General features: G+C 35.3%; 1 protein-coding gene across 3 annotated transcripts in view; it reads right to left on the bottom strand.

Annotated features, from left to right (window-relative positions):
* Positions 1-13,879, bottom strand: part of mical1 (microtubule associated monooxygenase, calponin and LIM domain containing 1) — a 68,079-nt gene that overhangs the window by 3,188 nt on the left and 51,012 nt on the right. For all 3 annotated transcript variants that reach the window (XM_087306075.1, XM_087306076.1, NM_001316730.2), the window contains 6 exon segments: positions 9,752-10,463; positions 7,237-7,337; positions 6,041-6,148; positions 5,470-5,563; positions 4,949-5,039; positions 1,980-2,053 (listed from right to left, as the gene is read on the bottom strand). In XM_087306075.1, coding sequence (XP_087162201.1) covers positions 1,980-2,053; positions 4,949-5,039; positions 5,470-5,563; positions 6,041-6,148; positions 7,237-7,337; positions 9,752-10,463 — 1,180 coding nt within the window.

Genomic DNA, 13,879 nt, shown 5'->3' with positions numbered 1-13,879 from the left:
ACTTATGATGTTTTACTAATTAAATATTCACTGTACACACTTACACAATATTATATATATATATATTTTTTTATCAATTACCAAAACATAATTGTATTATACACACACAATTTATTTATTAATCATGTAATTATAGTATTTAATAAAATTAAATTCATTTGATTTAATGATTACTAATAATAATTCCGTAAATAACATTTTATCATGATTATTTTAAAATATGTTTTATTTATATTACTTATGATTTATTATATATTATTTATTCATTTAGGATTTTTCCTAATTAAATATGCACTGTATTTACATAATTTTATATAAAATATTTGAGATATTATTATAACACAATTATATTACACACACATAATATTCACTGTACACACTTACTCAATATATATAATATTTTTATATATTATTACAACAATTATACTATATACACACAAAATCTATTGATCAATAATAAAATTATATTGTTTAATTAAATAATAATAATAATAACGATAATAATTTAGTAAATCATATTTTATCTTTTTTATTATATTACTTATTATTTATATATTTATTTATTATAAATGTATTTATGATGTATTACTACTTAAATATTCACTGTACACACTTACACAATATTATATATATAATTTTTATATATTATCAGAACACAATTGTATTACACACACAATTTATTTATTATTATTTTAATTATAGAATTTAATTAAATTAAATAAATTAATTTGATTTAATGATTACTATATAATAATATTTTATCATAATTATTTTAAAATATTTATTTATTTATATATATATATATATATATATATATATATATATATATATATATATATATATATATATATATATATATATATATATATATATATATAGTCTGAAAATAATAAATATAAAATATTAAAACATTTAATTAAGTAATTAGTCAAACTGCAGGACTATTAAAGTGACCAAGTCAGTATAAAATAATTATGTATTTATGTAATGACAAGCAACACTACACACACACGCACGCACGCACAGTTTAAGTCTAGTTTATTTTTTCCCCAATTTCTGTTTAACGGCGAGAAGATTTTTTTCAACACATTTCTAAACACAATAGTTTTAATAACTCATTTCTAAAAAGTGATTAATTTTATCCATGATGACAGCACATAATATTTGACTAGATATTTTTCAAGACACTTCTATACTGCTTAAAGTGACATTTAAAGGCTTAACTAGGTTAATTAGGGTAATTAGACAGGTTAGGGTAATTAGGCAAGTTTTTGTATAATGATGGTTTGTTCTGTAGACTGTCGAAAATAAAATTAGCTTAAAGAGGCTAATACTTTTGCCCTTAAAATGGTGTTTAAAACATTAAAAGCTGCTTTTATATTAGCCAAAATAAAGCAAATAAGACTTTCTCCAGAAGAAAAAAAAATTATATCAGACATGCTGTAAAAATTTCCTTGCTCTGGTAAACATCATTTGGGAAATATTTAAAATAGAAAAAAAAAATTCAAAGGGGCAAATAATTCTGACTTGCACGCACGCACGCACGCACGCACGCACGCACGCACGCACGCACGCACGCACGCACGCACGCGCACACACACACACACACACACACACACACACACACACTATAGTATAGTATATATTATTATATCGTACATACATAGACATACGTAAATACATATATACACACACACATTATAATTATTATTATTAACATTGTTTTGCATTTTCACTAAGGACTGTTAATAATAATAATAATCATTTTTACTTGAAGCTTTACATAAAATATATTATATTTAAATAAAATATATTTATATAAAATGACAGCTTTTCAAAACAAATTCATGTCTCATTATAGGATTATTGCGATGAATATAGAGAAAATTAATATATAGACAGCCAGATGCTTCTATAATTACTATAAAAAACTATTTTCAATTGATTGTGTTCTACTGTGAATGTAGTTTAATTCGCACCATCCATTTCCATGTAGCGGCGCAGCTCCATCTCCAGCATGCTCTGTTTGTCCTCCAGCTCCAGCTGTCGAGACCTTTGAAACACACATCCACAATAACACAAACACATTACGCCACTGCTGTTAGCAAAGCCTGTAATTTAGTTTCTAACACACAGCATCCAATTGCGCGCACAGCCAATATATGCTAAATACATGCAAAGCGGCGGCTTAAATAAATGAGGCCACTCGGAACATTCATCTTCAGCATTAGAGCTCGTCAAAGACAGACAGAAAAGAGGTTGCCAGGGGCAACAAGACCGTAAGCTGCTTCATTGAGCCTTCAGCTTTTCCTTTAACACATGCAAAAATAAACCACGTTCTGTCTACAATACCTGCAATTGAGTTCATCTCAATTGCGATTGAATTACTGCTGACTTACAATTAAAACGTACAATAAAAACGCATAATTACAAGGTTAAGCAGCTGGAATGCTGATTCATTTAAAGTGAAACAATATTAAGTCAACACATTAGTACAAAAACAGTTCTAGTTGATTATAAGCATGCCTAATATTAACATATTGGCTGTTTATTAGACTTAAAAGTATTTATTCTGCATGATTATATTCTACAGCCACAGCAATATCACCCAGCAGCCCAAGACAGGTTACTTAATCAAACTAAGCAGGGCTGAGCCTGGTCAGTACCTGGATGGGAGACCACATGGGAAAACTAGCTCGCTGTTGGAAGTGGTGTTAGTGAGGCCAGCAGTGGGCGCTTAATCTGAGGTCTGTGTGGGTCCTAATGCCCCAGTATAGTGAAGGGGACACTATACTGTCAGTGAGACATTAAACTGGGGTCCTGACTCTAAAAAAATCCCATGGCACTTCTCGTAAAGAGTAGTGTTGTAACCCCAGTGTCCTGGCCAAATTCTCTTCATCAGCCCTTACCCATCATGGCCTCCCATTCACCCACCAATAGCTGGAGTGTGGTGAGCGCACTGGCGCTGTTGACCTATGGCTGCATTGCATCAACCAAGTGAATGCTGCACACTGGTGGTGTTGTGGAGAGACCCCCCATCCCCCTCATGATTGTGAAGTGCTTTAGGTGTGATACTGTTTATGTGCTATATAAATAATATTACTTACTATCCCTAATCCTGCCTAATATCTAATCTTAACCACTACCTTTTTAACCTACCTGCAATTAAAAATAAGCAATTGAATAGTTTGTTAATGGGGAGAATTGGATCTTAACATAAAGTGTGAGCAAAATTAACTAAAAGTCATCAGCAAACTTCCCCCCTTGATGGATTACAATTTTTTGAATCCCGTTTTCTACAATCTAGTTTAAATATGCAAATGAGATACATTTCCGTTGGGTTTAAAATTCTCGTTTATTCTAATCACACTAATTTTTATTAGGGATGCACTGATGTATTGTCAATATTTATCAGCTAATATTGCATTCATTTAAAGCTTAAGTGTGACGTCACGCGAAGCGGCTTCCAGGTCCAAACGCTATATCAAACTGTATAGAAAGACTGAAGGCTGATTTATACTCGACGCATCCGCTAGTTCGATTAAGTGCGTGCGGCGAAAGTGACGTCATCGCAGTGTTTGATGAGGTTCGTTTTAGGTGCACAACATTTCATCTGGCGGAGAGCACAACTTTTTCCGAGACTCGAGAGAACAGTTCGCGCATCGCCGCATTGCATTTGAGTTGGATATGAATCACTTCGAAGAGATTTTGGCTGCATTGACACTGCAAATCTTTTAGGTCAATTCACATTTTGTGACCATATCCGATTTTTTTGCTGACCTGCTTACATCATCTTTTAAAAGGGATTCGCATCCAATTGTCTGCATTTCCACAGCACACGCCAAAGGCGCAATGAGCAGGAAAAAAAGAGCAGGCGCTGACTGACCGCTGATAATTAAAGTGCGCCTATTTCTCTGCTCCTGTATTTAATCTGTTTGCAGGGTTTCATTTTTAAAATTCTTTTTGACAAGTTGTTATACTATAGTTTATGACAGAAAAGTCCTCATTTGGCCATCTACTTTTAATCTAGGCCTTTTAAAATTAGTAGGCATCTTAATGTAATGTCCATGGCTTGATTTACAGTTTGCACGTGATATACACATGACAGAAATTGTGCTCTCTCAACACCCTTAAATACTTGTGCTATATGACAATATAAAAGCTTTTTTAGTCCTCGAGTATGAGATTTAAGGTTTGCGACTCTGCTGTATATTGACTATATATTGACGTCAAATATTACAAAGGTGATTATTTTCTACATAAATATAAAAACCACTGCCTCCATGCCTTCTTCATGGCTTATTTCAGTTTATTCATGACAATTTGCTATATTTATATATATATATAATGTTATTATTATTAGCAGATTATTTTTTTATTTGCATATTTATATTTGTTTTAATAAAAACAAGTTTAGATTCGTTTATCTGGCAGGTTTGGGAGACGTCTGCATTCCTATACAGGGAATAAAAATAAGACGCATGTTTGGATATAACTCAGTTTTTTGACCACACTTTGTTATTATTGTTCATTTATTCGTTTGCTGGAAGAGGCTTGTTCTTTATCCTAGCGATGCAGATGCTCTGTTTAACTGTTTTCTCGCTAGTGAAGCGTTCAGTTTTTTCTTTTACAAAGTCCGCCTTGTAAATAGCAAATGCACCATGACGCGATGCAACTGACTCTTAAAGGGAATGGGTGATGAGACTCTGATTGGTTTAATGCTCAAAACAGAAGTAAATAAGTGCAACAATGCGCTGAGGCGCAAACCCTATTTTTCCGTCCTTAAAATAGCTAAAGTGGATTCAGACATGACTTTGCACTTAGATCGTTAAAATAAAGCCCTTTAATTTTCTTTATATTAGACTACATTACAATAATACATTAATCTCAAAGTTGACGGGCGCAAAAAAAAGATCGAGTTGTGTTTAGTCACAGTTTTTAGACTTACGCCACCATGAGATCAGACTCCTCTGACAGCAGGTTGTTTTTCTCCTGGACCAGTTCAATCCACTGATCAATGATTTCAGGGTCACCTGTACCTAAAAACACAAACACAGACACTCTCACAATGTTAGAACGCCTGCAAGAGCTCCAAATCCTCACAGACTTTACACGCTTTTCATCCTGGAATACTTACTATAAAACAGTACTAAAATAAAATTCATGTGCAAGTTAAAAACATTACAAACATTTTATACGGTTGAACAAAAAAACAAACAAACACTTGAAACTTAAAATCTGTTGAATAATTTGAATGAAGGAACTGTTTATTGCATCTCTGATAACTTATTCACCCAGATGAAGATGTACAGATTTAATGGACATGTCTATGACGTACAAGTGTTATGAGGGTTAAAAATTTCTCTGGGTTTCTGTGGGTCTGACTGCGGTCTAATATGATGAAATGGCATCTTTAGTGGACTGTGTGTGTGTGTGTGTTTTTGTCTGCAGATGGATGAGTTGTCATACCCGTCTCTCCTCTCAGAGCTCGCTCCAGCTCCACTCCTTTCTCCTCCAGCTCTTTAAAGGTCACTTCGATCTCTTCCAGACGTCTCTGAATCGACTGTGGAGGCGTCACAAACCAGGACACCACCACGGGAGAAGAACAGATTTAATTACAACACTCCATTTTGTCATCTTCATATATAAATTCATGCTGGGATTTCTTGTACTGCTAACAACTGAGTTTACAATAAAGGTTGTAAACATGAGTGAACAATGAAATACAATGGGCTATATGCACAGCCAGTGTTTTTCAGCCACCGATAAACTTCAGGTGGAATGTTAATGTGACTATAAGCTTTTCTTTTACAACATTTTAGGAATGTAACTATGCACACAACAATTTACAATAGTATTTTTCTACAAAATAAAGCCCTTCAGTCTTATACAACAGTTCCCTGCTCTGCATTAGGCTGTTGATAAACCTGTTGGGATTTATTCTGTGATAACAACCCCCTGGATGTATGCTATCTCTAAATAATTTGGCTAGTAAGCAATCTACACTATGCAGGCTTGATGCAGACCAGATCTTTCTCACCTGAGCTTTGTGGAAACGCTGGATTTCAGTCATTTTTGCTTTCCGCTCCAGAGTTTTCATCCTCTTTAAGTTGCGTTTCTCTGAATCCGAAAATTCAAAATCAGCTCCCTGAACGCATAAACACAAACTCAGAGTAAACACCTTTTAGCTCACACACACACACACACACACACACACACACACACACACACACACACACACGCGCACAAACGCACACACGCACGCACGCACACACGCACGCACACGTTTGTTTTTGTGAAAAGTGGGGACATTACATAGGTTTCCATTCATTTTATACTGTCCAAACCGTATATTGTATTGCCCTTACCCCACCCCTAAACCCAACCATCACAGGAGACTGTGTGCAGCTTTACTCTCTGATTAAACTCATTCTGTAGGATTTACAAGCATTTTGAGAAACGAGGACGTCACCAATGTCCTCACATTTCACCTTCTTTTTGTAATACCTGTGTCATACCCATGTCATTATACAGATTTGTGTCCTGATATGTCACAAAAACACGTACACACAGGTACACACACGTACACACACACACACACACACACAAAGAAACTCACAATAGACCATTTCATAACTGCATCAAGAAGCAATTCAATCAAAACTTGTTAAATGTTAAATGTTAATGTTAAAACAGCTATAATGACATTATTTATCAATATGTGGCTCTTAATGGATTTTTGGAAGCTATAGAAATTAAAAATGTAAAACAGGAAATAAATTGAGACTGTTGTTGTTTACATCCCTTAAAGGCCGCATTTACACTGCACTGCTCAAGTGACTTAATTCAACTCTTTTTTTACATTGTCATTATGGGGTATTGTGTGTAAAATTGTGAGGTAATAAATGGATTTAATCCATTAATCCAGGCTGTAACATAAAACAACGTGAAAAAAGTGAAGCGCTATGAATACTTTCCGGATGCACTGTACACTTTACGGCCAATCAGTTACTTAAATATGCTTTCAATATGGTTAGTGTTAAAATCCAGGTTGGGTTTTGGGTTAGTTGCAAACATTTAAATACATAATTAATTCAAATAACTACAGTAAGTACTGTACATGAAACATTTATAACAAAAATGGTCACATTGACATACTGGAAATAGCCAAATTGTGCCAACAAATACAAAAAAATACTTTATATAACAACTACGAAACATATTACTTTATCTCACCTCGCAATCCAAATAATGTTCAGCCTGAAGGTCCTCTTCATCCTCATCTTCATCATCTTCATTATCATCTTCTGATACATACTGATCTGGCTGACTTTGACCTGATGAGCGAATAAAACACCAAAATTAGCAACTGAAACAAAATATAACATTTCTAAAACTTCCTTTCTTTCCTGTACAGTTCAACTGAAATAACACAAATCAAAAAAGTCAAACATCAGTAAAAAAAATCATTGAAGGAAATACAAAAAAATATTAAAAGGTGAATAAGCTAATTGTCAAACGATGTTGATATTTGAAAGCACCAAAACAATCATGCCCATAGTCAACCAGACCCTTTTTGATATTGCCACTATAGTTACTGGACACACCCCTTACTGCTGAGTGGCTGAAATGTTTTGTGACTCAGCCAGACGCTGTGGTCAAAAAAGCATTTGGGTTACCTTGGCTTACCCATACTCAAAATTCGTCCTCTGCAAATTTTTTTACATTTGCACACCCTCACACAGACAGTAAACATACTTCTGGAGCAGTGTATCATTCACTCCCCCATCTACGATAACTGTCAGGACTGGGAATCAAACCTCCAACTCCCTGACCATAAGACCACAACTACAAAAGCCGTGCAATATTTAAAATTTAATATTCATAATTCCTAATAAAATTCATAGCTCTACATTTACTAATGCATTATGAATATCTAAATTCATGCTTGTAAATATTAGTTAATACACTGTTAGTTACACTCTCAAAAATAATGGTATCACTGGGGTGGTACCTATTCAAAAGGTACACTTTTTTACTTTACAGGGCCACAATTGTACCTTAAAGAATTGGTTTCCGAAGTGGGGATCGGGGCCCCTTTAGTTTAGAATTGCCATATTTTATCCATAACACACAGAAGATAAAAATAGTTAATAGTTACAAAAAAAAGCAACAACTTGCAAATGAAAAGTCATCAGCCTTTAAATTTTTTTTCATAGGATTGATGTGTTTACGTTAGATTAACGACAAATCAATAGCGTCAGCTGTAGCAGATTGTTTTTATAGCACCTTTGACACTTTTATGGCATGGCTATGGCCCTTAGCTGCGCAGTGTGTGTGCGTTTTGTGTGCAATTCGTAAGCGAAACTTTGTGATCTCACAAGGGCCGGAAGTACTTTGTGTAGTCCCCAAAATTCATTCATTGTAGGCTTTGCTAAGCTAACTCTGTAAAAACCAAGGTCTCCCTTTGCATTGAACTTTGAGCTTTTTACATTCAGAGATGTTGTTTATGTTTGCACAGCTACATTACACATCAACTAAAGTGTAAAATATGATATCGTAGTGGACCACCCCTTTAAATAAGTAGCTTGAACAAACAGCAAATGTATTTTTTCAGTGAACACAGAAGCTTGATAAATTGTTTATTTTTTTAAATATTGCATTGTTTTGGCTGTTTACATAACTGTATTTTAAGGGCGTAAAACTGAAATGTCCCCACCAATAATTTAATCGACTTATTTAAGAATAGAATAAGATAATGCTGTCAACCCTTAGTAACCTACATGTGCACAAAGTCAAGTTTGCTACGATTTCACCGTGATACTATTAACTAAGGCTGTGCAATTAATCAGAATTCAATTTCAGCCTCCATGATTATGGAAAATAATAATCAGGATAAATGGCATCACACACCTTAGTATGTTTCTCTACATTCAAACCTCCTCAAGCCTGACTGCAGTGAAATCATGTTAACTGACTTGGGACATGTTTATTATTTGTATTATTAAGTGTTTATTTTATATTATTAATACTTTATTCATGTTTTTAAAAGTGCAAAAGGGAATTTGTGATGTTCAATGCATGTACTCCAGGGATGCATGTCCCCACCAATGTCAAGAGCAAATCTTTGCTCTTTCTGTATTTTATTATTGTTCTGTATGTTCAAAACGAGCAGATTATACTATGCAGTTCGCATGGATTGTACTTATTGTCATTCAAGCCGCCTCATAGCAAACAGGCCGCTTGTTTGAATCCCAGCTGGGCCAGTTGGCATTTCTGTGTGGAGTTTGCATGTTCTCCCCAAATTCGTTGGGTTTCCTCCGGGTGCTCTGGTTTCCCCCACAAGTCCAAAGAGTCACATAGGTGAATTGGGTAGGCTACATTGTCTGTAGTGTATGTGTGTGAATGAGTGTGTGTGGCTGTTTCCCAGTGATGAGTAGCAGCTGGAAGAACATCTGCTGTGTAAAACATATGCTGGATAAGTTGGCAGTTCATTCTGCTGTGGCGACCCCAACTTAATAAAGGGACTAAGCCGAAAAGAAAATGAATGAATGAAATTGGCCATAGTGTATCTGTGTGAATGTGAGTTTCCCAGTACTGGGTTGCGGCTGGAGAGGCATTGGCTGCATAAAACACGTGATGGATTAATTGGCGGTTCATTCCGTTGTGGCGACCACTGATTAATAAGAGACTAAGCTAAAGTGAAATGAATGAATAATAAAAAAAAAAAGGTTTCAAAATATTTTCCAACCTGCAGGAACTCTGTGAACGCTGAATCGCTGCTGGAGCCGCGGTGAAGACAGATTCCACGGGGAAAACTTGGAGCGCATCTTTCCGTGCTGAGAATGGCCAGTCAGCGGCAGCGGAGGTTCACTCTTCCTCCTTATGCAGGGGCGGTTTCGTTGCTCACGATGGCTCTTCCCCCACGTCGTGCCTCCGCTCCAGTAGCCCTCCTCTTCATGCTGTTTGGATGAGGAGGAGGTGGAGGCGGCAGAAGACGAGCCCCGTGTCTCAGAGTCTGAATCCTGGCTCAACAGATCCACCTTCTCCTCTTCGCTCTGCTGGAGTTTGCGCAGGGACGGTTTGGGTTTGGGCTCCTCAGGAATCTGCTCTGCTTCCTCTGGAATATTACAGGGTTCGTGCACCACATTATGGACAGTGCGAGGTTTCGGGAGCGGAGCTCTGGAGCCACGCGGGGCAGGAACTGGATTGATGTTGTGTTGTTGGTTTTCCATGTTTGTGTTTTCCGCACTGAGCTCTGAAGGTTTGGGAGGTTGATGGGACTCCTCAAGATCAGGTGGTTCATCTTGGTCTGGAGCAGGAAACTCAGTTGATTCATCAAAGTCAGGGTCAACAGAGATCTTGTACGAGCCCTTACGCTTTATTGAGAGATGCGCAGGTGGGGATGAAGCCGCTGTTGTTTCTCCATTTTTGTCCTCCTTACTTCCGTTCTCAGTATGATTCTAGAAAATGAATAAAACACAATTTTACATTTTTTGTAAGCATCATAGAGATATTTCAGCTTTTTAACTGCCCCTCCAAAAAGTTTTTGGATTGGATTTTTTAACTCGTAATTTCGCTAGTTATATATATATATATATATATATATATATATATATATATATATATATATATATATATATATATATATATATATATATATATATATATATATAGTTATATATATACACACACACAGATATACATACTTACATACATATATACATACTTACATATATATATATATATATATATATATATATATATATATATAAATAGATAGATAAATAATTTAAACCTATACCAAATGGTTTATATATATAGATAGTTGAAGAATTATTAGCCCAATTATACAAAAAATTATTATTGTATAACGATGGTTGTTTTCTGTAAGCTATCAAAAAAATAATAATTTGCTTAAAGGGGGTAATAATATTGTCTAATAATTTTGTCCCTTAAATGGTGTTAAAAAAAATTAAAAACAGCTTTTATTCCAGCCGAAATAAAACAAATAAGACTTTCTTCAGAAGAAAAAATATTATCAGACATACTGTGAAAATGTTACCTTGCTCTGTTAAACATCATTTGGGAAATATTTAAAAAAAGACAAAAAAAAAATAAAATTTAAAGGGGGGCTAATAATTCTGACTGTATGTATATGTATATATATGAAATGATTATATGATTTACATATGAAATGATTGACTGAATGGATGACTACACATTGCATATAGAATACAATTAATTATATAAACAGTTTACGCATGTTGCATTTCTTTCACTTATTTAGGGTATACTGTATGCAGAAACCCTGCAGGTAATTCAAATACCTTTTTAAAGATATTCTCAGAATATTTTAAGACCTCTTCGCCACTTCAAGTTCTAATCAGTATCGAACCTTTAACTTAATAAACAGTTGCTAATAAACAGTTGTAGTTAAATTAATGAATAGAGCACAACCATGCAACAGAACTCAGATAAGCTCGGAAGAAACAAAGATCGAAAGAATAAATTAAAGTGGTTGTTTTCATCGACAGGCTTCAGCCACGGTTTAAACTCGTCTTTCTTCAGCCAGGAGTACGCAAACTTACATTTGCCCATTTTGCTGCTCTATGGTTTCGCTACATGTGGACAGCGTCAGATCGCCTTCCTGCATTTGTCACAAATTATGTGACATCACCAGGACGGAGGGCTTGGCCAGAAGTGCCCTGGCCTAAACCAATCATGTAGATGGAGTACACCGTTGTTAATATTATCAATATATTTATGCTGTTTTGAAGTCAAACACTTTGGACAACAAAATTTAAGACCGCGTAAAAATTCGATTAAAATTTTTAATACCTTTTAAAGGCCTTAATTTTCTCATAATTGATTTATCAACTTTTAATCATTTTTAAGACCCCGCGGACGCCCTCTTATTCCTTTCACTCACTTCCACTATTAAGAAGCAGTTTATTAAAATCAATTGCAAATTAAAATAAATTGTAAAAAAAAAAAAAAAAAAAAAAAAAAAAAAAAATCACAATATCAGTTAGAAAAATTGCAATTAGACTTTTCACCCCAAATGGCAAAACCCTAAAGCAGATCCCCTTAAAACTAACCAAGCAAAGCCAACAAATGTTCACTCTTGCATTATATAGGTGTGTGTTTATGCATTTTACTGAAACTGCTCATCTTCAGGTTAATAACAGACTAGGCTGCCTAGTGCAACAAAATGTCACAGCAAAACGCTTAAAGAAAACTGCATCGGCTCTATAAGAGTCTTATGACCAACCACTAGGAATCCAATCTCAGAAGCATTACTCACACAGAAGCTTGTTCTACACACACACACACACACACACACACACACACACACACACACACACACACACACACACACACACACACACACACACACACACACACACACACAAATGGATTTGCAGCACAGTCCCACAGCGTAAAACATCATTCTGCACAACAGCAAGAAAGCTCCGGAAATGGTTCTCCGGACGCAGCAGCTGACCCACATTAGATCGTGTCATATCATGTCGATCACGAAGAAAAAAAAAGGCTGAGATTACCTTAGTGAAGACCACAAGGCTATCATACCAATATAACAAATAACAAGGCAGGTCTCAAGCCGATGACACTAGAACAGGGGTGTCCACACTCGGTCCTGGAGGGCCAGTGTCCTGGAGAGTTTAGCTCCAACCCTAATCAAACATACCTAAACCAGCTAATCAAGCTCTTACTAAATATACTAGAAACTTCCGGGCAGGTGTGTTGATGCAAGTTGGAGCTAAACTCAGTAGGATAACGGCCCTCCAGGATCGAGTTTGGAAACCCCTGTACTGGAATCATGATTGATTAAATATAATTCAACATAAAAACAACATATTTATTCTCCCTCATGTGGATTTAAACCTACCAAGAGTTTATTTCTTCTGTTGAACAGAAATGCAGATAGTTTGAAGAATGCTGGTTGCTTCCATAGCAAAAAAAAAAATACTATGGAAGTCAATGGGTGCAAGCCACCAGCATTGTTCTAAATATCTTCTTTTGCTTTTAACATAAGAGAGACAGTCAAATAGGTTTTGAACAAATCAGGGTTGAGGAAATGATTTTATTTTTTTGGTGAACTGTCCCTTTAAGGCCTTTTATAAATGATCAGTACCAGCTATCTGAAGCCCAGGCCTTTATTTTGATGTCAGCTGTAACGTAGGTGTTGTAATTGGATAGTGCAGTTGGTGGCAGAATTGCGCATCTAAAATGTCTGAGGTGTGGAAATATGAAAGCAGTTCAGCAGCAATGCGTACTGGTGTGCAGTGTGAGCATTTTGAGATGCACTTGGAACAATACTACAACACTGGCAATTTGATACAGCAACTAAAAGCTAAAAATACAACATAAAACAGCATTTTCTCTGAAGTACTTTGCACAGAAATGGCAATTTAAAGTAACGATGAACATTGTATATACTGAATTGTAGACAAACTCTGATTAAAATGCTAATAATAAGATTAAGGCATTTAAATATTTGTTTAAAGCAACTAAAATGGGCATAAATGCCATTTTTATTTTTTATTATGTGCCCTGTCAATCTTCTCGTCCCATCATCCACATTTCTGTCAAATTTATTTTCCCATATATTGAATTGGAGATTCAGCAGCACCTTAATCAGCCATTGGCAGGCCTTTCATGCAGGATGAAAATCTCATCAGGTATAAGTAATTATACATTCAGATATTAATGGATTCAGTATTCAGTTCCCTTTGTTGTTGCAAATGAATTATTACAACAAGGTTAGCTATTAATCAACAATCTTTCAATCATCTTTACATGCCTAACCGACCGTCTTGCACATCTGCCATGTTTGTAGTTTGTTAAAAGTTTA

This window comes from Danio rerio, chromosome 23, assembly GCF_052040795.2.
Source record: "Danio rerio strain M-AB ecotype USA chromosome 23, GRCz13ab, whole genome shotgun sequence".
NCBI lineage: Eukaryota > Metazoa > Chordata > Actinopteri > Cypriniformes > Danionidae > Danio > Danio rerio.
Note: the sequence above shows the minus strand (reverse complement) of the source record. Positions and strands in the feature narration are given on the sequence as shown.